Source organism: Oncorhynchus tshawytscha, linkage group LG07, assembly GCF_018296145.1.
Source record: "Oncorhynchus tshawytscha isolate Ot180627B linkage group LG07, Otsh_v2.0, whole genome shotgun sequence".
Lineage (NCBI taxonomy): Eukaryota > Metazoa > Chordata > Actinopteri > Salmoniformes > Salmonidae > Oncorhynchus > Oncorhynchus tshawytscha.
This window is the reverse complement of record NC_056435.1, coordinates 19,501,283-19,525,147: the sequence shown is the minus strand read 5'-3', so window position 1 is coordinate 19,525,147 and position 23,865 is coordinate 19,501,283. Positions and strand designations below refer to the sequence as shown.

Here is a 23,865-nt window from a genome sequence, read left to right as displayed (position 1 = left end):
GCACTCACGTCCGTAGCCATGAAGTGCTTTGAAAGGCTGGTAATGGCTCACATCAACAGCATTATCCCAGAAACCCTAGACCCACTACAATTTGCATACCATCCAAACAGATCCACAGATGATGCCATCTCTATTGCACTCCACACTGCCCTTTCCCACCTGGACAAAAGGAACACCTATGTGAGAATGCTATTCATTGACTACAGCTCAGCGTTCAACACCATAGTACCCTCAAAGCTCATCACTAAGCTAAGGAACATGGGACTAAACACCTCCCTCTGCAAATGGATCCTGGACTTCCTGACGGGATGCCCCCAGGTGGTGAGGGTAGGTAGCAACACATCTGCCACGCTGATCCTCAACACTGGAGCTCCCCAGGGGTGCATGCTCAGTCCCCTCCTGTACTCCCTGTTCACCCACGACTGCAAGCCAGGCACGACACCAACACCATCATTAAGTTTGCAGACGACACAACAGTGGTAGGCCTGATCACCGACAACAACGAGACAGCCAATAGGGAGAAGGTCAGAGACCTGGCCGGGTGGTGCCAGAATAACAACCTCAACGTAACCAAGTCTAATGAGATGATTGTGGACTACAGGAAAAGCAGCACTGAGCACGCCCCCATTCTCATCGACGGGGTTGTAGTAGAGCAGGTTGAGAGCCTCAAGATTCTTGGTGCTCACATCAACAACAAACTAGAATGGTCCAAACACACCAAGACAGTCGTGAAGAGGGCACAACAAAGCCTATTCCCCTTCAGGAAACTAAAAAAGATTTGGCATGGGTCCTGAGATCCTCAAAAGGTTCTACAGCTGCAACATTGAGAACATCCTGACTGGTTGCATCACTGCTTGGTATGGTAATTGCTCGGCCTCCGACCGCAAGGCACTTCAGAGGGTAGTGTGTACGGCGCAGTACATCACTGGGGCAAAGATGCCTGACATCCAGGACCTCTACACCAGGTGGTGTCAGAGGAAGGCCCTAAAAATTGTCAAAGACCCCAGCCACCACAGTCATAGACTGTTCTCTCTACTACCGCATGGCAAGCGGTACCGGAGTGCCAAGTCTAGGACAAAAAGGCTTCTCAACAGTTTTTACCCCCAAGCCATAAGACTCCTGAACAGGTAACCAAATGGTTACCCGGACTATCTGCATTGTGTCCCACCACCCTCCAACCCTCCTTTACACTACTGCTACTCTCTGTTTATCGTTTATGCATAGTCACTTTAACCATACGTACATGTACATACTACCTCAATAAGCCTGACTAACCGGTGTCTTTATATAGCCTTGCTATTGTTATTTTCAAATGTCTTTTTACTGTTGTTTTATGTCTTTACTTACCCACACACACACACACACACATACTTTTTTTTCGCACTATTGGTTAGAACCTGTAAGTAAGCATTTCACTGTAAGCCCTAAGCCCTACTACACCTGTTGTATTCGGTTCAAATGAACAAAACACTTCATAAAACAAATGTAGGACCTTCTCCTGGGCCTTCTTCATTAACGCAGGCCTATTCATAGGAATGCTAGGCTATGATGAATAAATCAACACCTAACATACAGTAGGCCAAAAATAAATCAGGATTTTCACCCAGCAGGCCAGTACAAGCTGACAAGGTAGCTGTGCAGCATAGTAGAGAAAAGGCGTCAGGGGTCAGTGATTACAAGCTACAGGGCTTGTAAGCTACATGAAGGAAGGGTTTGGGATAAGGCTCAATATGAAATTGGACTGCTTTTATTCATTTTTTTAATAAATAAAAGTATAAGCCTATCCTACCGGTAGCTCAAAGGTAGGAGCCAATTTTGTTTGCGTTGTCTACTAACTGCATTTCAAGGTCATGTGTACAGTTTCAGGATATACAAGGTGTGCGATTTTAATTCATGGTGACTTTGTGTAGCCTACTGTAAGTAAACAACGCACACACTCACAAACACAGAGTTGATGATTGATCATGCACACAGCAGAGCAGAGAAGGCCACAGAGAACTCAGAATTAGACATAGCATATCATTTAACAGATCACATCATACTGTTCATAGAAATTATTTATTATGATTTACCAGCCTCTTGCAATTATTTATCTTGGGAAACAGGAGTGGGTTTGTGCGGTAAACCTCAGTAACCCATCTCGAGACAAATGTATATAGGTTAAGGTGGGTTAAGAAGAAAGGCATTACCGTGAGCGAAACGACAAATAACTGTCATTGTATACAGTGGGGCAAAAAAGTATTTGGTCAGCAACCAATTGTGCAAGTTCTCCCACCTAAAAAGATGAGAGAGGCCTGTAATTTCATCATAGGTACACCTCAACTATGACAGACAAAATTAGAAAATCACATTGTAGGATTTTTAATGAATTTATTTGCAAATTATGGTGGAAAATAAGTATTTAGTCAACAACAAAAGTTTATCTCAATACTTTGTTATATACCCTTTGTTGGCAATGACAGAGGTCAAAGTTTTCTGTAAGTCTTCACAAGGTTTTCACACACTGTTACTGGTATTTTGGCCCATTCCTCCATGCAGATCTCCTCTAGAGCGGTGATGTTTTGGGGCTGTTGCTGGGGCAACACGGACTTTCATCTCCCTCCAAAGATGTTCTATGGGGTTGAGATCTGGAGACTGGCTAGGCCACTCCAGGACCTTGAAATGCTTCTTACGAAGCCACTCCTTCGTTGCCCGGGCCTGATCATTGTCATGCTGAAAGACACAGCCACGTTTCATCTTCAATGCCCTTGCTGATGGAAGGAGGTTTTCACTCAAAATCTCACGATACATGGCCCCATTCATTCTTTCCTTTACACGGATCAGTCGTCCTGGTCCCTTTGCAGAAAAACAGCCCCAAAGCATGATGTTTCCACCCCGATGCTTCACAGTAGGTATGGTGTTCTTTGGATGCAACTCAGCATTCTTTGTCCTCCAAAATCGACGAGTTGAGTTTTTACCAAAAAGTTATATTTTGGTTTCATCTGACCATATGACATTCTCCCAATCTTCTTCTGGATCATCCAAATGCTCTCTAGCAAACTTCAGACGGGCCTGGACATGTACTGGCTTAAGCAGGGGGACACATCTGGCACTGCAGGATTTGAGTCCCTGGCGGCGTAGTGTGTTACTGATGGTAGGCTTTGTTACTTTGGTCCCAGCTCTCTGCAGGTCATTCACTAGGTCCCCCCGTGTGGTTCTGGGATTTTTGCTCACCGTTCTTGTGATCATTTTGACCCCACGGGGTGAGATCTTGCGTGGAGCTCCAGATGAGGGAGATTATCAGTGGTCTTGTATGTCTTCCATTTCCTAATAATTTCTCCCACAGTTGATTTCTTCAAACCAAGCTGCTTACCTATTGCAGATTCAGTCTTCCCAGCCTGGTGCAGGTCTACAATGTTGTTTCTGGTGTCCTTTGACAGCTCTTTGGTCTTGGCCATAGTGGAGTTTGGAGTGTGACTGTTTGAGGTTGTGGACAGGTGTCTTTTATACTGATAACAAGTTCAAACAGGTGCCATTAATACAGGTAACGAGTGGAGGACAGAGGAGCCTCTTAAATAAGAAGTTACAGGTCTGTGAGAGACAGAAATCTTGCTTGTTTGTAGGTGACCAAATACTTATTTTCCACCATAATTTGCAAATAATTTCATTAAAAATCCTAAAATGTGATTTTCTGGATTTTTTTCTCTCATTTTGTCTGTCATAGTTGAAGTGTACCTATGATGAAAATTGCAGGCCTCTCTCATCTTTTTAAGTGGGAGAGCTCGCACAATTGGTGGCTGACTAAATACTTTTTTGCCCCACTGTATATATACATACAGTTGAAGTTGGAAGTTTACATACACTTTAGCCAAATACGTTTGAACTCAGTTTTTCACAATTCCTGATATTTAATCCTAGTAAAAATTCCCTGTCTTAGCACAGTTAGGATCACCACTTTATATTAAGAATGTGAAATGTCAGAATAATAGTAGAGAGAATGTGTCACGAGTCCGACCGAGGGTGTTTCCCCTTCCCGGGCGGGTGGCGCTCGGCGGTCGTCGTCACCGGCCTATTAGCTGCCACTGATTGTTTTTCCTCCCCCTCCTTGTATGTTTAGTGGTAGCACCTGTTCATGTTTAATTAGTTTGTCTTTATTAGACAGCCGGCCCGCCTGGTTGTTGTGCGGGATTATTTCAATGTAACCTTCGGCTCTGTTGTAGAGGTACGTGTTAGTGCCTGGTCGTGATTTTTTCCATTGTACATTTTGATTCCCTGTGGTTGGGACCGTAACTTTTGTGAGCACCCTGTGGTGTGTTGGTGCTATTAAAAGACGCACAGCATTGAACTCTGTCTCCTGCATTTGACTCCACACCCACGACACCCGGAGCATTACAGAATGATTTCAATTTTTGTTTCTTTCATCAGGCCGCTCTGCAAGGATGAAAACACTGTTCCAAAACCGCCATCAAAAAGCCAGACTACGGGTTTGCAACTGCACATGGGGACAAAAGATCGTACTTTTTGGAGAAATGACCTCCGGTCTGATGAAACAAAAATAGAACTGTTCGGCCATAATGACCATTGTAATTTATTGATGAAAAAGGGGGAGGCCTGCAAGCCGAACAACACCATCCCAACCATGAAGCAAGGGGGTGGCAGCATCATGTTGTGCGAGTGTTTTTCTGCAGGAGTGACTGGTGCACTTCACAAAATAGATGGCATCATGAGGGAGGACAATTCTGTGGATATATTGAAGCAATATCTCAAGACATCAGTCAGGAAGATAAAGCTTGCATGCAAATGTGTCTTCCGAATGGACAATGACCCCAAGCATACTTCCAAAGTTGTGGAAAAAAATGGCTTAAAGGACAACAAAGTCAAAGTATTGGAGTGGCCATCACAAAGACCTGACTTCAATAGTAAAGAAAATGTGTGGGCAGAACTGAAAAGGCGTGTGTGATCAAGGAGGCCTACAAACCTGACTCAGTTACACCAGCTCTGTCAGTAGGAATGGGCCAAAATTCACACAATTTATTGTGGGAAGCTTGTAGACGGCTACCCGAAACAATTTACAGGCAATGCTACCAAATACTAACTGAGTGTATGTAAACTTCTGACCCACTGGGAATGTGATGAAAGAAACAAAAGCTGAAACAAATAATTATCTCTGCTATTATTCTGACATTTCACATTCTTAAAATAAAGTAGTGATCCTAACTGACCTAAAACAGGTAATTTTTACTCGGATTAAATGTCAGGAATTGTGAAAAACTGAGTGTAAATGCATTTGGCTAAAGTGCATGTAAACTTCTGTATATCAACTGTATATACATATAATGTAGGCACTAATATGTTCACTATAATGCTGTATAATCAATGTATCTATGCTGTAAAATTATTGTCTCATCACCTCAGAAATTCAGAATAACATACAGTATGAACAGTTTAACTTAAACTGCAAACTGCCCCAACCCTATGACTCATAGCACAGTGTCATGATTGTCATGTTATCATTCAAATCAGGACACATAAACTAATACAGCTGACTAATAAAGCTTTGCAATATCATAACAGGTCCAGATTTCCTGTTGTCTCAACTGGCTGCACAATATATGAATTAATCCATGTTCCACTTAGCACATTAAGCGATGAGGCATATTGTGTGGCAGCCCCTCCTTCATCGCTTTTTTGGACACACGCAGGTCTCTCTTGTTGTACATCAGCGCTGCGTTGGCACCCTAGAATTCCCTTGGCTGATGCCAGTTTCATTGAACACCTGAGCTGCCAGCACAGACAGCACAGAAACACCCACTCCCTGGCACGCACCCAAACACATGCATGCGTGCAAGCACACACACACACACACACTCACACACACACAAATGTGACAGATGATGCCGATAGCTCCTGTTCTCAGCTCAACATCCAATAAAACAGCCAACACCACCCCAAACACTGAGCCCAGTTTGACTTTCACCATCTACCTTTATCATTTTACAGACGACAGAGTCAAAAAGACTTCTGAGTGAATTCAATATTCCCTCATTTTATTTTATTTTTTATTTTTTAAATGTTCACCTTTATTTAACCAGGTAGGCCAGTTGAGAACAAGTACTTATTTACAACTGCGACCTGGCCAAGATCAAGCAAAGCAGTGGGACAAAAACAACAACACAGAGTTGCACATGGGATAAACAAACATACAGTCAATAACGATAGAAAAATATATATACAGTGTGTGCAAATGAAGTAAGGAGGTAAGGCAATAAATAGGCCTATAGTGGCGAAGTAATTACAATTTAGCAATTTACACTGGAGTGATAGATGTGCAGATGAGGATGTGCAAGTAGAAATACTGGTGTGCAAAAAAGCAGAAAAACAAAAACAGGGATGAGGTAGGTAGTTTATTAGATGGGCTATTTCCAGATGGGCTGTGTACAGCTGCAGCGATCGGTAAGCTGCTCTGACAGCTGACGCTAAAGTTAGTGAGGGAAATACAGTCTCCAACTTCAGTGATTTTTGAAATTCATTCCAGTCATTGGCAGCAGAGAACTGGAATGAAAGGCGGCCAAAGGAGTTGTTGGCTTTGGGGATGACCAGTAAACTATACCTGCTGGAGCCTGTGCTATGGGTGGGTGTTGCTATGGTGACCAGTGAGCTGTCCATTCTTAGCCTGTAATTTGTGTGGTATTATAAAAGATTGTGCTTATATGTAAAAATGACGTAGAATTGCATGAAGTGTTTATAAAAGGCACATTTTTTTCTCGGACTTGCAAACACCATGATAGATTCATGCAATGCTGTTTGTATAAAGGAGATTTTTCCACCCCTACTGTTGTCCACGGTGGTCTGCGAACCCGCAACCTTGTGGCCTGCAGCCCTGTGCACTATAAAACTGATTTTGTTGACAGCTAATGCTTACAGGATGAAGTACCATTTCTAAAAAGTAGTGCATTAATGGGGGGTTTAGGTCAAATATATTTCTCTGAAGGGAGGCACATCTATTTTTATTTCAGAGATTTTCTCCATGTAACCGTTATTATGAATAAGTCAAATAAAATCGTCATTTGTCAACGTTCCGAATAAAACTGGTAGACCTTACAGAGAAATGCTTACTTTACAAGCCCTTAACCAACAATGCAGTTTGAAGAAAAATAAGTGTTAAGAAAGTATTTACTAAATAAACTGAAGTATGAAAAAAAAAATATATATATATATTTATATATAAAAAGGAAAAATAGAAAAAAGAAAAGGCAATTAAAGAGAAACAATAAAATAACAGTAACGAGTCTATATACAGGGGGTACCGGTACAGAGTACAGAGGGTACTGGTACAGAATACTGTTCACTCCATAAGCTAGCTTTGCTATGGAGAGACATTTTAAAGTGGAGGACTTGATTTGCTAATTCATTTATAGGTGTTGGCTAAAGCCTGTGTTGACCTTGTGTTTAACCAACCTGACAGCAGCTAGCTAGCTTAGCTTGGCAAGAGCTGCAGCTGGCTAGCCTATCTAGCCAGCTGATATTTCTCTGTTACTTCACAGTTATGCCAAGATAGCAAGATGTACCCATGTCTGGAATGTGTTTCATGAGACACTCGTTCTACAACACCGTGCTACGAAAGAAGCTTGCAACTAAGTTTAATCAGCTCATGTAAAGACATGTTACCGCTGAAACAATGTCAACTACTGTGAGTTGAATGCGAGCTTAGCTGTCAACACAATATTCTATAACGGTATAGTTTTGTTTCTCTCCGTATGTCTGCTGTTAGATCTTTCCTGGGGGACAAATCCCAAAATAAAATGCCTACAGGTGTAGCTACATTGCCTTCAGAAAGTATTCATACCCCTTGACTTTCACATTTTCACCCCATCTACACACAATAATGACAAAGTTAAAACATGTTTTTAGAGACATTTGCTAATTTATTGAACATAAAAAAAATATCTAATTTACATAAGTATTCACACCACTGGGGCAGTGCATGTACAGCTGTGAGTCTTTCTGTGTATGCCTCTATGAGCTTTGCACACCTGGATTGTACAATATTTGCACATTATTATTGCACATGATGTAAGTTGGTTGTTGCTAGACAGCCATTTTCTAATCTTGCCATAGATGTTCAAGCCAATTTAAGTCAAAACTGTAACTAGGCCACTCAGGAACATTTCATGTTGTCTTGGTAAGCAACTCCAGTGTATATTTGGCCTGGTGTTTTAGGCTAGTGTCCTGCTGAGAGGTACATTCATCTCCCAGTGTCTGTTGGAAAGCAGACTGAACCAGGTTTTCCCATAGGATTTTGCCTGTGCTTAGCTCTATTCCATTTATTTTTAACCTTAAAAACTCCCTAGTTCTTGCTGATGACAAGCATAACCATAACATGATGCAGCCACCACCATGCTTGAAAATATGATGAGTGGTACTTAGTGATGTGATGGATTTGCCCCAAACAAAGCACTTTGTATACAGGACATAAAGTACATTTCTTTGCCACATTTTTTGCAGTTTTACTTTAGTACCTTCTTGCAAATAGGATGCATGTTCTTGAATAATTTTACTCTGTATGGGCTTCCATCTTTTCACTCTGTCATTTACCGTAATTTCCGGACTATAAGCCGCTACTTTATTCCCACACTTTGAACCTTGCGGTTTATACAATGACACGGCTAATTTATGGATTTTTCCCGCTTTCACAAGATTCATGCCGCCAAAAAACTGAGCACCGTCACATAATGTGACGTAAATCGAGCTCGCTCAAACTTCCCATCATTCTGATTACGGTAGTAATTTTGTCACCCTCATCATGGCAAAGACACAGAGAAATGCATATGATGCAGCTTTCAAGTTAAAGGCGATAAATCTGGCTGTTGGAAAATAAATAGAGCTGCTGCATGGGAGCCTGGCCTTAATGAGTCGATGATAAGACGTTGGAAACAGGAGCGTGAGGAACTGACTCAGTGCAGAAAGACAACAAAAGCTTTCAGAGGGAAGAAAAGCAGATGGCCCAAAGTATTTGCAGCCACTCGACATCAGTGTAAATTGTGCATTTAAGGTGGCACTCTAGTTCAGTGGGAGGCTTGGATGACAAGTGGGAAGAAATCCTTCACTAAAACGGGCCGCAGGTGAAGAGCATCTTATGGTCAAGTCTGCCAGTGGGTCCTGACAGCGTGGAGCATTGTCAAAAAATCCACTATCATCAACGGGTTTCGAAAGGCTGGACTGCTGCGTGTTGAAGGGGCAGCATGAGCTCAGCGGGGTATTTGCCTCCGGATGAAAGTGACGAGAGCGACAATGAAAACGATCCAACATCGGATGAAGCAATTCTGAGGCTATTCAACTCCGACACCGAAGGAGATGACTTTAGTGGTTTCAGTGCACAGGAGGAGGAAGATAGTGACCAATGACTTTCTTGGTAGGCTACTGTTTTAATTTTTGATACAAGCCGTGTTACGTTAAAGCCTATTTATTTTTCTTACAAGCCTTGTTTCGTTTAAAGGCTGTGTAAAGTTCATTTGTTTCAATGTACCGGTAGGCACCTGTGGCTTATAGACATGTTGCGGCTTATTTATGTACAAAATACATATTTTTTAATAATTCAGTGGGTGCGGTTTATATTCAGGTGTGCTTAATAGTCCAGCAATTACGGTAGGTTAGTATTGTGGGGTAACTACAATGTTGTTAATCTATCCTCAGTTTTCACCTATCACAGTCATTACACTCTGTCACTGTTTTAAAGTCACCATTGGCCTTCATGGTGAAATCCCTGAATGTTTTCCTTCCTCTACAGCAACTGAGTTAGGAAGAACGCCTGTATCTTTGTAGTGACTGGCTGTATTGATACACCATCCAACGTGTCATTAATAACTTCACCATGCTCAAAGGGATATTTAATGTCTACTTTTATTTTTACCCATCTACCAATAGGTTCCCTTCTTTGTGAGGCATTGTAAACCTCCCTGGTCTTTGAGATTGAATCTGTGTTTGAAATCCACTGCACACTGCTCATGTGGGGTACAGAGATGAGGTAGTCATTCAAAAAATCATGTTAAACACTATTATTGCACCCAGAGTGAGTCCATGCAACTTATTATGTAACTTGATCAGCAAATTGTTACTCCTGAACTTATTTAGGCTTGTCATTACAAAGAGGTTAAATACTTACTGACATTTCAGCTTTTCATTTTAATTAATTTCTAAAAACATAATTCCACATTGACATTATGGCCAGTGATACAAAATCCCAATTTAATCAATTTAAAGTTAAGGGGTGTGAATACCTTCTGCAAGACACTGTACATGTGGACATTGCACATACATGACCAGCTTAAGATTTATTTGTGTTGCAATACAAAAAAAAACATTTTCCGCTATAAATAGGCTATCATATTGATTTGCTTATAAAGACAGTATGCCTACACTTTACCTAGCAAATGAAAATGCGTTTGTGTAGAGTACAACCACAGATAGCACAAGGAGCATAAAAACCTTTTGTACAACTTCAGCTGCTGCCCCAGAGCTATTATGGCATTCCATTTCTATGGTCTATTCCAGTGTTTCCCGACCCTGGTCCTCCAGTACCCCTAGCAGAACACATTTTCCTTGTAGCCCTGGATAAACACACCTCTTTCAACTCATTGAGGGCTTGATGATTGGTTGACAAGTTGAATCAGGTGACTCGTCTGTTCTCTCTGATACGGCAAGCGGTACCGGAGCGCCAGGTCTAGGTCCAAAAGGCGCCTTAAACAGCTTCTACCCCCAAGCTATAAGACTGCTGAACAATTAATCAAATGGCCACTGGACTATTTACATTGACCTTTGTTTTTACACTGCTGCTACTCGCTGTTTATTATCTACAGTATATGCATAGTCACTTTACCCCAACCTACATGTACAAACTACCTCGACTAACCTGTACATTGACTCGATACCGGTACCCCCTGCATATAGCCTTGTTATTGATATGTAATTTTATTGTGTTACTTTGATTTGATCTTTCAACATCCACTATAGCTTGTTGAATAGATTTGGTCACATGGAGACATTCCTTCCCCTCTTCCATCATCAGCATAGGGAAGATCCAATACCCTTACTACATTCGAAGACACATCGTTAATCGTAATATTGAACAAAATAGGACTGATAGCACTGCCTTCAGGAATACCATAGGCATCAGATAAAATCAGATAAATCTCAACATCAACTGTTCAGAGGAGTCTGTGTGATACAGGCCTTCATGGCTGAATTGCTGCACAGAAACCACTACTAAAGGACACCAAAAAGAAGAAAGGGCTTGCTAGGGCCAAGAACCATGAGCAATGGACATTAGACCGGTGGAAATTTGTCCTTTGGTCAGGAGTCCAAATTGGAGATATTTGGTTCCAACCGCCGTGTCTGTGTAAGATGCGTTGTGGGTGAACGGATGATCTCAACATGTGTATTTCCCACCGTAAAGTATGGAGGAGGAGGTGTTATGGTGTGAGGGTGCTTCGCTGGTGACACTGTCTGTGATTTATTTACAATTCAAGGCACACTTAACCAGCATAGTTACCACAGCATTCTGCAGCGATACACCATCCCATCTGGTTTGCGCTTAGTAGAACTATCATTTGTTTTTCAACAGGACAATGACCCAACACACCTCCTGGCTGTGTAAGGGCTATTTTACCAAGGAGAGTTATGGAGTGCTGCATCAGATGACCTGGCCTCCACCATCACCTGACCTCAACCCAATTGAGATGGTTTGGGATGGTTTGAGTTGGACCGCAGAGTGAAGGATAAGCAGCCAGCAAGTGCTCAGCATATGTGGCATATACTCCTTCAAGACTGCTGGGAAAGCATTTCGTATGAAGCTGGTTGCCAAGAGTGTGCAAAGTTGTCAACAAGGCAAAGGGTGTCTACTTTGAAGAATCTAATATATATATATTGATTTGTTTAACACTTTTTTGCTTACAACATGATTCCATATGTGTTATTTCGTAGTTTTGATGTCTTCAATATTATTCTACAAGGAGAAAACAGTAAAAATAAAGAAAAACCCTTGAACGAGTAAGTGTTCTAACATTTTTGACCGGTAGTGTACTTTAAGATGGTAGGTGACACAATTACTGAACGGAAACACCTGTGTCAATTAACCACTTCCATTTGCTGTACCAATAGAAACAAGGAAAACTTAACAATATTATTATTTGACCCTGCTGGTCATCTATGAACTTTTGCACATCTTGAAGAACAATCTGGCCTTAATGGCCAAGTATTATTAGAATCTCCACCCAGCACAGCCAGAAGAAGACTGGCCACCCGTCAGAGCCTGGTTCCTCTCTAGGTTTCTTCCTAGGTTGCACTGAGTGTGCTGTTCCACAAGTAAATTAGTCAATGTACTGTATGTATGATGAGGCTGAGTAATACATTGTTCACGCCATTCCACAGACCTTTTAACCCAGGACCAAATTTGGGAAACTCTGAGATAATCAACTCTCAAACACCAAGGATGCTAATCAAACACCAAGGATGAGACCAGTGGACACAGTAGCCACAAGGCATGGATTTTAATAGGCTCCAGTCCAGCTGAGGTGCACCGATCCAGGCCTGATGCACTACAAAGGCTCCTGGCTATAGGCCCACAGGTCTGAGCCAAGAAACCAGGTGCACAAACAACTCAAGGTTAGGCAGTCTACTCTTGCTTCCAGGTGCATCACAGGAGTGATTTAGTGCCAGCTTCTGCTAAGCAGGGCCATCTTGCCCTTGTTCCCCACACATATAGGCACTGAGCGGGAATCAAAGTACCAGATTAGTGGTTAAATATCAGCATTAAAGGTTTGTTTGGCTAGGCAAACCACCAGGGGTAGGAACAATGGCTGGCTGAATCTGGACAGGATGCGAGGAGGGAGGGAGGAAAAGAGTGAGAGAGGAGGGGGAAGCATGTTTTTCTGAGCCATATATCAAGAAGTGCTCCTTTCTCAGGGGAGAAGTGATAGAACAAATATATAGGCTATTTCAGATTCTTTACAGTGCACTGTCAATTAATCCACTCTTTCTCAGAAGAAAGCGGAGAGTGTGCCCACCCGCCCATCCTACAATACCCAACGACTGGGTTGGCGACTCCCTTGGGTTGTGCCATGGGCTATACTCGGCCTTGTCTCAGGATGGTAAGTTGGTGGTTGAAGATATCCCTCTAGTGGTGTGGGGGCTGTGCTTTGGCAAAGTGGGTGGGATTATATCCTTCCTGTTTGGCCGTGTCCGGGGGTGTCCTCGGATGGGGCCACAGTGTCTCCTGACCCCTCCTGTCTCAGCCTCCAGTATTTATGCTGCAGTAGTTTATATGTCGGGGGGCTAGGGTCAGTTTGTTATATCTGGAGTACTTCTCCTGTCCTATTCGGTGTCCTGTGTGAATTTAAGTGTGCTCTCTCTAATTCTCTCTTTCTCTCTTTCTTTCTTTCTCTCTCTCGGAGGACCTGAGCCCTAGGACCATGCCTCAGGACTACCTGACATGATGACTCCTTGCTGTCCCCAGTCCACCTGGCCGTGCTGCTGCCCCAGTTTCAACTGTTCTGCCTTATTATTGGACCACGCTGGTCATTTATGAACATTTGAACATCTTGGCCATGTTCTGTTATAATCTCCACCCGGCACAGCCAGAAGAGGACTGGCCACCCCACATAGCCTGGTTCCTCTCTAGGTTTCTTCCTAGGTTTTGGCCTTTCTAGGGAGTTTTTCCTAGCGACCATGCTTCTACACCTGCATTGCTTGCTGTTTGGGGTTTTAGGCTGGGTTTCTGTACAGCTCTTTGAGATATCAGCTGATGTACGAAGGGCTATATAAATACATTTGATTTGATTTGACTACCCAGCAGTCTACGCTATCTTTGTTTTCCACTCCCTTAACCAAAATGTTGTCTTTGTTTCTGTTCAAGGAGAAGTTAGTATGCATTAATAAATGGGAGAAGGGGGAAATAGTGGAATGGAATGCACACTGCTGATGGTGGCTGAAATAATGAGGGGTTTGCTGCTCAGATGACTGTGGAGGAACCCAGCGGAGTTCTGACTGACTGGTAATAGCCTGGTATTAGGGTAGCCTAGCGTTAGCCTAGCCGGTAGTCTACCCGTTAGCCTTTACCTGCTCGCTTTTAGCAGGTAAGCCGTTAGTACGTTAGCCGTACCTTTGACGATAAGCTCTGCGTAGTTGGAGACCCCGGAACCACCATCGGAGCGGATGACACAGCGATAGCGGCTGGTGCTTCTCTGAGACGTGTCCCCGACGCTGACGGTGGCCGAGAAACGCCGGTGGTTCACCACCCGCGTCACCATGAGGGCTGTGTCTTTACCATTCCACTGCTGTAGAGAGAGAGAGACAGACACTTTCTTACTAACACATTAGACACATTATCACGTCGGTATGGTAAAAAAGGACAAACTCCACATATGGACATTCAAATCTGTTAACCAAAGAAACCAGCAGTATGGTTAATGTCTGTCAGAAACTGCAACTTTTTCACAGCACTTTTTCCTTACGATATCAACTCGACTATAACAACCTCCCAAAAGTAATTTATTCTAGCATCTACCTGATACTTTTTTTCTGCCCAGGATACTACTCCATTGCAAATTCCATTACTATAAGATGAAAACATGCTAGTGCAGTACATTGGTGGCTGATAGAGAGGCAGTCGTCCATATCAAAACAACACTTTATACTCAGGGCACAGATTGTATGGATATCCCCACAGAGTTTATACCATTACAGTGTTTGTGCAAGTACAGCAAGGAACTGGACCATGCTGTAAGTGTCATTTCACAAGGGTGGGGTCATAACATTGCAACAGAAATCAACTAAAATGCCCTGTGTATTCCACATGATTGAAAAAGCTACAGAAGCTAGTCACTAAAGGTGGATGCATCCACAGCTACATCTATGAATTTGAGATTGGTTACTTCTCCAGCCCCATCCCTCAGGCACGGCTGCCATCTGTTATTTTTCTAATTTAAGATTGCAGATTTAAGGTGAGAGGGATAAGATGGATGACATCTATAATGGACCGAAGGGAAGCAACTCGCCTGTAGCCACAGTTGGTCGTGTTGTGACCACTTCCCCCCGGCGGTACACTGGAAGGTGGCGTTCTGGCCCACATTCACCTCCACATTCTGCAGCCGCAGGAAGTGAGGCGCTTTCCCTGCAAAGGGGCGGGAAACACACTCAATACAATGACTAGGCATGCATAAGCACAAACACATACTGTATCAACTGTTTGACATGCATTGAGTAATTGAGAAAGCTGAGTTATGTGAGGAATAAAGAAAACAAATGCACACAACATTAAATTACCATCAAAACAGTGTTTTGTAGATCAGTGTGATTTTTCTTTTCGTTCTAAAATCTAAAGTTAAAATTTCAGGTCACCTTTCCTTCCCTTCCGTAGAATTCTCTCCCCTGGTGTGCTCAGTGCACACTAATGTCCAGCTGAAAAGCAAATGAACCGAGACTGCCCTGTATGGCATTGAAACGGCATTGAAACGGCATCTCCTAATCTCATTTTCACCGCGCCTAGAAATGTAGGCCTAATAGTGTATTCATTGATCATTTCAATATGAGAATTTATCTTGACGTTGATTTCCCCCATTGAAGAAAAAAGCAGACTGGATTCCTTTACTCTGCAATTTATTTACCTTTACTTCCTAATCTTATTTGAATTCAGCACTGAGTGCTCTGTCCTAATTCCCAGGGAAAGCTCTAAGTCTAAGTACAGAAAGAGAAAGAAAGAAAGAGAACACATCTAGGACACTGAGTGCCTTGGAGGAGTCCAAAGATGTGAGGCAAAGACATTCTGTCAGCTTTGAATGATGAAGGCCCTGAGTTTGTTCCTTCTTCTGTGCTCCACTATCTACCTCGTCCTCCCTCTACTCTTGGTCTGTGAGTCCCCCACTCCCAAACACACATACACACACAGCCTGCTAGACAGGAGTGTGAGACCAGATGATGCTCCATGGGGTAGTGTCACTTACGGCATGGGTGGGCCAACACTCGGACCTCGTCCACCGCGATGAACCCTGGATGGCCCTGTACGGATACAGACTCGAATATCACCTACCGCAAAGGTGGAGAGGAAGAGAGATGGGGAGAGATGGGAGTGGGGAGAGAGAGGAGAGAGTGAGAAACACAATTTGTACAGGCATTTTTCGTTACCCCTGCAAAACTCATCTGGACACCCTGTAAGAATGGCATCCACAATGCTGTCAACAACATTCTCTCTAACTAACTACACACCCTTCAAAATGAAAGCTTGTCGCCACATTGACAGCAGCTCTTTCCATTGGGACAGCTGCAGCAATATATTCAAGTAATAATTAACAAACAATACAGGCGGATTGCTGCTGCTGTTCACATATGGGCCTGGCAGAATGTGCAGGCCAGTAGAGCAGTGCCATGTGCTCGGGACATGTGGGGCTCACACAGGGCTCTCGGTGAAGGCTGCCAGACTGGGAAGAGGGACTCAGGCCTTCAGGTCTCTGTGGCCAGATAGAGACAAATACGTATTTCACATTATAAGGCCAACCCGAACCCGACTCTGATATTTTATTTTCACATTGTCCTTTCCAGCACGTTATTACAACTATGTTTGATGTGTAACCAGGCCAGCCCAGTACAGCTTGCTCATCAAGCTGAGCTGACAAAGGTAAAAATCTGTCGTTCTGCCCCTGAACAAGGACGTTAACCCACTGTTCCTAGGCCGTCATTGTAAATACGAATGCAAAGAAAAAGCCATATCTCTGACAGGCCAATAGACACTGGACAGAGGGACTCTGCCTAGAAGGCCAGCATCCCGGAGTCACCTCTTCACTATTGCCGTTGAGACTGGTGTTTTGCGGGTACTATTTAATGAAGCTGCCAGTTGAGGACTTGTGAGGCATCTGTTTCTCAAACTAGACACTCTAATGTACTTGTCCTCTTGCTCAGTTGTGCACCAGGGCCTCCCACTTCTCTTTCTATTCTGGTTAGAGACAGTTTGAGCTGTTCTGTGACGGGAATAGTACACAGTGTTGTACAAGATCTTCAGATTCTTGGCAATTTCTCACATGGAATAGCCTTCATTTCTCAGAAAAAGAACAGACTGACGAGTTTCAGAATAAATAATTTGTTTCTGGCCATTTTGAGCCTGTAATCGAACCCACAAATGTTGATGCTACACATACTCAACTGGTCTAAAGAAGACAAATTCTATTAGTTCTTTAATCAGCACAACAATTTTCAGCTGCGCTAACATCATTTCAAAATAATTTTCTAATGATCAATTAGCCTTTTAAAATGATAAACTTAGATTAGCTAACACAACATGCCATTGGAACACAGGAGTGATGGTTGCTGATAACGCCTATGTAGATATTCCATTTAAAAAATCGCACATTTCCAGCTACAATAGTCATTTACAACATAAAAAATTGTCTACACTGTATTTCTGATCAATTTGATGTAATTTTAACGGACACAAATGTGCTTTTCTTTCAAAAACAAGGACATTTCTAAGTGACCCCAAACTTTTGACCGCTAGTGTATATATGCATTTTTGTATTAATGGAAAATTAAACATTAATATTATTTGATAAGATAACCCCCTGAGTCAATACATGTTAGAATCATATTTGGCAGTTATTACAGCTGTGAGCCTTTCTGGGTAAGTCTCTAAGAGCTTTCCACACCTGGATTGTACAATATTTTATTATTCTTTACTAAATTCTTCAAGCCCTGTCAAGTTGGTTGCTGACCATTGCTAGACAGCTATTTTCAAGTCTTGCCATATATTTTCAAGACGATTTAAGTCAAAACTGTAACTAGGCCACTCAGGACTATTCCATGTTGTCTTGGTAAGTAACTCCAGTGTATATTTGGCCTTGTGTTTTCCATTATTGTCCTGCTGAAAGACGTATGTTGGAAAGCAGACTGAACCAGGTTTTTCTCTAGGACTTAGCCTGTGCTTAGTTCTATTCATTTGATTTTATCAGCCCAAAAATGATTTAGTCCTTGCAAATGACAAGCATACCCATAACATGATGCAGCCACCACCATACTTGAAAATATAAAGAGTGGTACTCAGTGATGTGTTGTGTTGGATTTGATTCCAACCATAATGCTTTGCACAGTATTTCAGGACAAAAAAGTAATTTCTTTGCCATTTTATTTGCAGTTTTACTTTAGTACCTTATTGCAAACAGGATGCATTGTTTTCACTCATTTGGGTTGGTATTATGGCATATCTCAAATGTTGTTGATTCATCCTCAGTTCTCTCCTATCACAGCCATTTAACTCTGTAACTGGTTTAAAATCACCATTGCCCTCATGATGAAATCCTCTCCATGAACTGTGTTAGGTAGGACACCTTTATCTTTGTAGTGTCTGAGTGTCTTGATACACCATCCAAAGTGTAATTAATTACTTCACCTTACAGATAATTGTATGTGTGTGGTACTGAGATGCGGTAGTCATTCTAAACTCATGTTAAACACCACTATTGCACACTGAGTTAGTCCATGCAACTTAGTGTCTGACTTGTTAAGCACATTTTTACTCCTGAAGTTTTTTAGGCTTTCCAAATCAAACGGGTTGAATACTTATTGAATCAAGACATTTCAGCTTTTACTTTTCTAATAATTTATTACAATTTCTAAAAACACAATTTCACTGACATTATGGGGTGTTGTGCAGAAGAGTATTAGCACCAAATGAACAGAAATAATAAATAAATGTTGATGGGTGGTGGTACTTTGATCGTTTCCGTTCTTGTATGGATTGTACTTTAAAAATATTTTGAGAATTATCTCAATTACATTTCGAGAATCAAGTCAAAATTTAGAGAATAAAGTTACAGTTATACTTAAAGATTAAAGTTGTGGATTTGGTTAACTCCCTTTCCGATTGTTTGGGGCATCCGGACAAAAGCTTGTCCGGAGAAGACAAGGTGAGCGCTACCATCAGTCCTGTGTCATGCCAACAGTAAAGCATCCTGAGACCATTATTATGTGGGGTTGCTTCTCAGCCAAGGGAGTGGGCTCACTCACAATTTTGCCTTAGAACACAGCCATGAATAAAGAATGGTACCAACACATCCTACGAGAGCAACTTCTCCCAACCATCCAGGAACAGTTTGGTGACGAACAATGCCTTTTCCAGGCTGATGGAGCGCCTTGCCATAAGGCAAAAGTGATAACTAAGTGGCTCGGGGAAAGAAACATCAATATTTTGGGTCCATGGCCAGGAAAGTCCCCAGACCTTAATCCCATTGAGAACTTGTGGTCAATTCTCAAGAGGCGGGTGGACAAACAAAAACCCACAAATTCTGATAAACTCCGAGCATTGATTATGCAAGAATGGGCTGCCATCTGTCAGGATGTGGCCCAGATGTTAATTGACAGCATGCCAGGGCGGATTGCAGAGGTCTTGAAAAAGAAGGGTCAACACTGCAAATATTGACTCTTTGCATCAATTTTCATGTAATTGTCAATAAAAGCCTTTGACACTTATGAAATGCTTGTAATGTTATACTTCAGTATTCCATACTAACATCTGACAAAAATATCTAAAGACCCTGAAGCAGCAAACTTTGTGAAAATTAATATTTGTGTCATTCTCAAAACTTTTGGCCACAACTGAATACATATGAAATGAGTAAAACAGTGTGTAAACATTATTAAAGTGACCAGTGATTCCATGTCTATGTACAAAGGGCAGCAGCCTCTAAGGTTGTGTAACCAGGTGGTAGCCGGCTATTGATGGCTATTTAACAGTCTGATGGCCTTGAGATGTTTTTCAGTCTCTCGGTCCCAGCTTTGAAGAACCTGTACTGCCCTTGCCTTCTGGATGATAGTGGGGTGAACAGGCCGTGGCTTGGGTGGTTGATGAACTTGACGATCTTTTTGGCCTTCCTGTGACATCGGGTGCTGTAAGTGTCCTGGAGGGCAGGTAGTACAAATCCTTCCTGTTTGGCCCTGTCTGGGGGTATCATCGGATGGGGCCACAGTGTCTACTGACCCCTCCTGTCTCAGCCTCCAGTATTTATGCTGCAGTAGTTTATGTGTTGGGGGGCTAGGGTCAGTTTGTTATATCTGGAGTACTTCTCCTTTCTTATCCGGTGTCCTGTGTGAATTTAAGTATGCTCTCTCTAATTCGCTCTTTCTCTTTTTCTCTCGGAGGACCTGAGCCCTAGGGCCATGCCTCAGGACTACCTGGCATGATGACTCCTTGCTGTCCCCAGTCCACCTGGCCGTGCTGCTGCTCTAGTTTCAACTGTTCTGCCTGCGGCTATGGAATCCTGACCTGTTCACTGGACCTGTCCCAGACCTGCTGTTTTCAACTCTCTAGAGACAGCAGGAGTGGTAGAGATACTCTTAATGATCGGCTAAGAAAAGCCAACTGACATTTCCTCCTGAGGTGCTGACTTGCTGCACCCTCGACAACTACTGTGATTATTATTATTTGACCACGCTGGTCATTTATGAACATTTGAACATCTTGGCCATGTTCTGTTATAATCTCCACCCGGCACAGCCAGAAGAGGACTGGCCACCCCTCATAGCCTGGTTCCTCTCTAGGTTTCTTCCTAGGTTTCGGCCTTTCTAAGGAGTTTTTCCTTGCCACCGTGCTTCTACACCTGCATTGCTTGCTGTTTGGGGTTTTAGGCTGGGTGATAGTACAGCACTTTGAGATATCAGCTGATGTACAAAGGGCTATATAAATACATTTGATTTGATTTGATTAGTGTGCTCCCGGTGATGCAGCCACACAGGATGCTTTCAATTGTGTATTTGTAAAAGTTTGTGAGGGTCTTAAGGGCAAAGCCGAATTTCTTCAACCTGAGGTTGAAGAGGCACTGTTACGCCTTCTTCGCGACACTGTCTGTGTGGGTGGACCATTTCAGATTGTCCGTGTTGTTTACACCGAGGAACTTGAAGCTTTTCACCCGCTCCACTGTGGTCCCGTCGATGTGGATAGTGGTGTGCTCCCTCTGCTGTCTCCTGAAGTCCACAATCAGCTACTTCGTTTTGTTGATGTTCAGGGAGAGGTTATTTTCCTGGGACCACTCCACCAGGGCCCTCACCTCCTCCCTGTAGGCTGTCTAGTCATTGTTGACAATCAGGCCTACTACTGTTGTGACTTCAGCAAACTTGATAATTGAGTAGGAGACATGCGTGGCCACGCAGTCATGGGTGTACAGTGAGTACAGGAGGAGGCTGAGCATGTACCCATGTGGGGCCCCTTTGTTGAGAATCAGGTAGTGGAGGTGTTGTTTCCTACCTTCACCACCTGGGGCGGCCCCATCAGGAAGTCCAGGACCCAGTTGCACAGGTTGGGGTTCAGACCCAGAGCCCCGAGCTTTATGATGAGCTTGGAGGGTACTATGTTTTTAATGTCTGAGCTATAGTCAATGAACAGCATTCTTACATAGGTATTCGTCTTGTCCAGATGGTATAGGGCAGTGTGCAGTGCTATGGAGCGAAAGTCAATTAGTTCAGTTACCTTTGCTTTCTTGGGTACAGGAACAATGGTGGACATCTTGAAGCAAGTGGGGACAGCAGACTGGACACCACTCCAGTCAACGTTTTGCATTGTGATCTTAGGTTTGTGTATGGCTGCTCGGCCTTGGAAACCCATTTCATGGAGCTCCCAACGAACAGTTCTTGTGTTGCTTTCAGAGGCAGCTTGAAACTTTGTAGTGAGTCTTGCAACCAAGGACAGGCGATTTTTACACATTTTAGCACTCGGCGATCCCATTCTGTGAGCTTGTGTGGCGAAACACTGTAGTGAGTCTTGCAACCAAGGACAGATGATTTATAAGCATTTTAGCACTCGGCGGTCCCATTCTGTGAGCTTGTGTGGCGCACCACTTCGCGGCTGACCCGTTGTTGCTCCTAGATGTTTCCACTTCACAATAACTTCAATTGCAGAATTTGACAAACTGACTTGTTTTAAAGGTGGCATCCTATGAAGGTGCCATGTTGAAAGTCACTGAGCTCTTCAGTAAGGACATTCTACTGACAATGATTGTCTATGGAGATTTCATGGCTGTGTGCTTGATTTTATACACCTGTCAGCAACAGGTGTGGCTGAAATAGCCAAATCCACTCATTTGAAGCGTTGTCAACATACTTTTTTACATACAGTGTAGCTGAGACAAAATAGCATACAATGGAGACGATCCCCTTGTTTTGGGATAACCTATGCATCCTTTATTCCTCCCATCCTAGAAGACATCACCGATAGATGGATAGTGAAAGGAGATATTACGCTGGGCTACCAACCAAGTCACATCAGTGATTATTTCTTTAGAGCCTATATAGCCTATCATCATATATCTAATAGGTCTATATTTAGACCAATGATTATTTCAAGAAAGGGAGAATCCACCCATGAATATATTCAAACATCAGCTCAGATTAGCTGCTTTGTGCATTCAAGAGTGTTCGTTAAGTTGCCTTCATCCCACAGACATGTTTGCTTTAAACCCCTGCTTCGTTGTTTATTCCTCCAGCAGCCGTCGGCGAGGTCTATAATTGACTTTCCCTTGCCTACTGTAATGTACGATTAGCCTACAGGTTAGGGTACTTAATCTAGTTTGCCACTATAGGTTTATAATGGGCTGCAAAATAGCAGTGATGTAGCGTATTTGGAGCGCAGCTTGACATGGGACGCATACACACGCATACCTCTTCCATCTTCACCAGGATCCCAAGATAATGTTTTATTGGGTGTGCTCACACAGTCAACTAGCCTATAGTGGTTAGAAGGATAGTTACCATGAGGGGGAAATACTACTGTCAGTAAAGCACCATGGATAAGGTCGTTAATAGTTTCCAGTATGTACAGATTGTTTGCACAGGTGTTTTGCAAGGTGTTCGCCTAGGCTACGCAGCAGAAGATTGTGTAGCGAATTTAGAGGGCACACTGTCAGGGACTCCAGTTCTCCAGGGACTCCAGTTCTCCAGGGACTCCAGCCCTGGGACTCCACCCCAGGGACTCCAGTTCTCCAGGGACTCCAGCACAGGGACTCCAGCCCTGGGACTCCAGCCCTGGGACTCCAGCCCTGGGACTCCAGCCCCAGTTCTTTTAGCAATCAGTGAAAGTGCCAAGAAAGTTTTTTGATTGTGCTAATAATGCACCATGGCCGTTAGAAGAATGTATTCCTATAGTGTGGATCGGATCCCAGCCGGCGAACCAAAACAACGTCGCCGTAAAAGGGGCAGACGAAGCGTTCTTCAGGTTAGGCTCCGGAGACAGGCACATCGCACACCGCTCCCGAGCATACTATTCGCCAATGTCCAGTCTCTTGACATCAAGGTTGATGAAATCCGAGCAATGGTAGCATTCCAGAGAGACATAAGAGACTGTAACCTTCTTTGCTTCGTGGAAACATGGCTCACTCAAGACACGCTAAGTCGGTACAGCCAGCTGTACAGCCACGCTAAGTCGGTACAGCCAGCTGGAGTCGGTACAGCCAGCTGGTTTCTTCACGCATCGCGCCGACAGAAACAAGCATCTTTCTGGTAAGAAGAGGGGCGGGGGCGTATGCCTTATGATTAACGAGAAGTGGTGTGATCATAACAAAAAACAGGAACTCAGTCCTTCTGTTCACCTGACTTAGAATTCCTCACAATCAAATGTCGACCTCATTATCTACCAAGAGAATTCTCTTCGATTATAATCACAGCCGCATAAATTCACCCCCAAGCAGACACATCGATAGCCCCAAACAAACTTTATTTGATATCTATGTAAACTGGAAACCACATATCCTGAGACTGCATTCAATGTAGCTGGGGATTTTAACAAGACTAATCTGAAAAAAAATACTCCCTAAATTTTATCAGCATATCGATTGTGCTACCAGAGCTGGTAAAACCCTGGAT

At 43.1% G+C, this 23,865-nt stretch overlaps 1 protein-coding gene across 1 annotated transcript in view; it reads right to left on the bottom strand.

The window, feature by feature from the left end:
• LOC112254117 (receptor-type tyrosine-protein phosphatase T) overlaps window positions 1-23,865 on the bottom strand; it is a 491,368-nt gene that overhangs the window by 303,031 nt on the left and 164,472 nt on the right. Inside the window, exons 4-6 of the mRNA XM_024426355.2 lie at window positions 15,975-16,056; window positions 15,030-15,145; window positions 14,135-14,309 (exon numbers count right to left, since the gene is read on the bottom strand). Of these exons, the coding sequence (XP_024282123.1) occupies window positions 14,135-14,309; window positions 15,030-15,145; window positions 15,975-16,056 (373 nt within the window). The remainder of the gene's footprint in view (window positions 1-14,134; window positions 14,310-15,029; window positions 15,146-15,974; window positions 16,057-23,865) is intronic.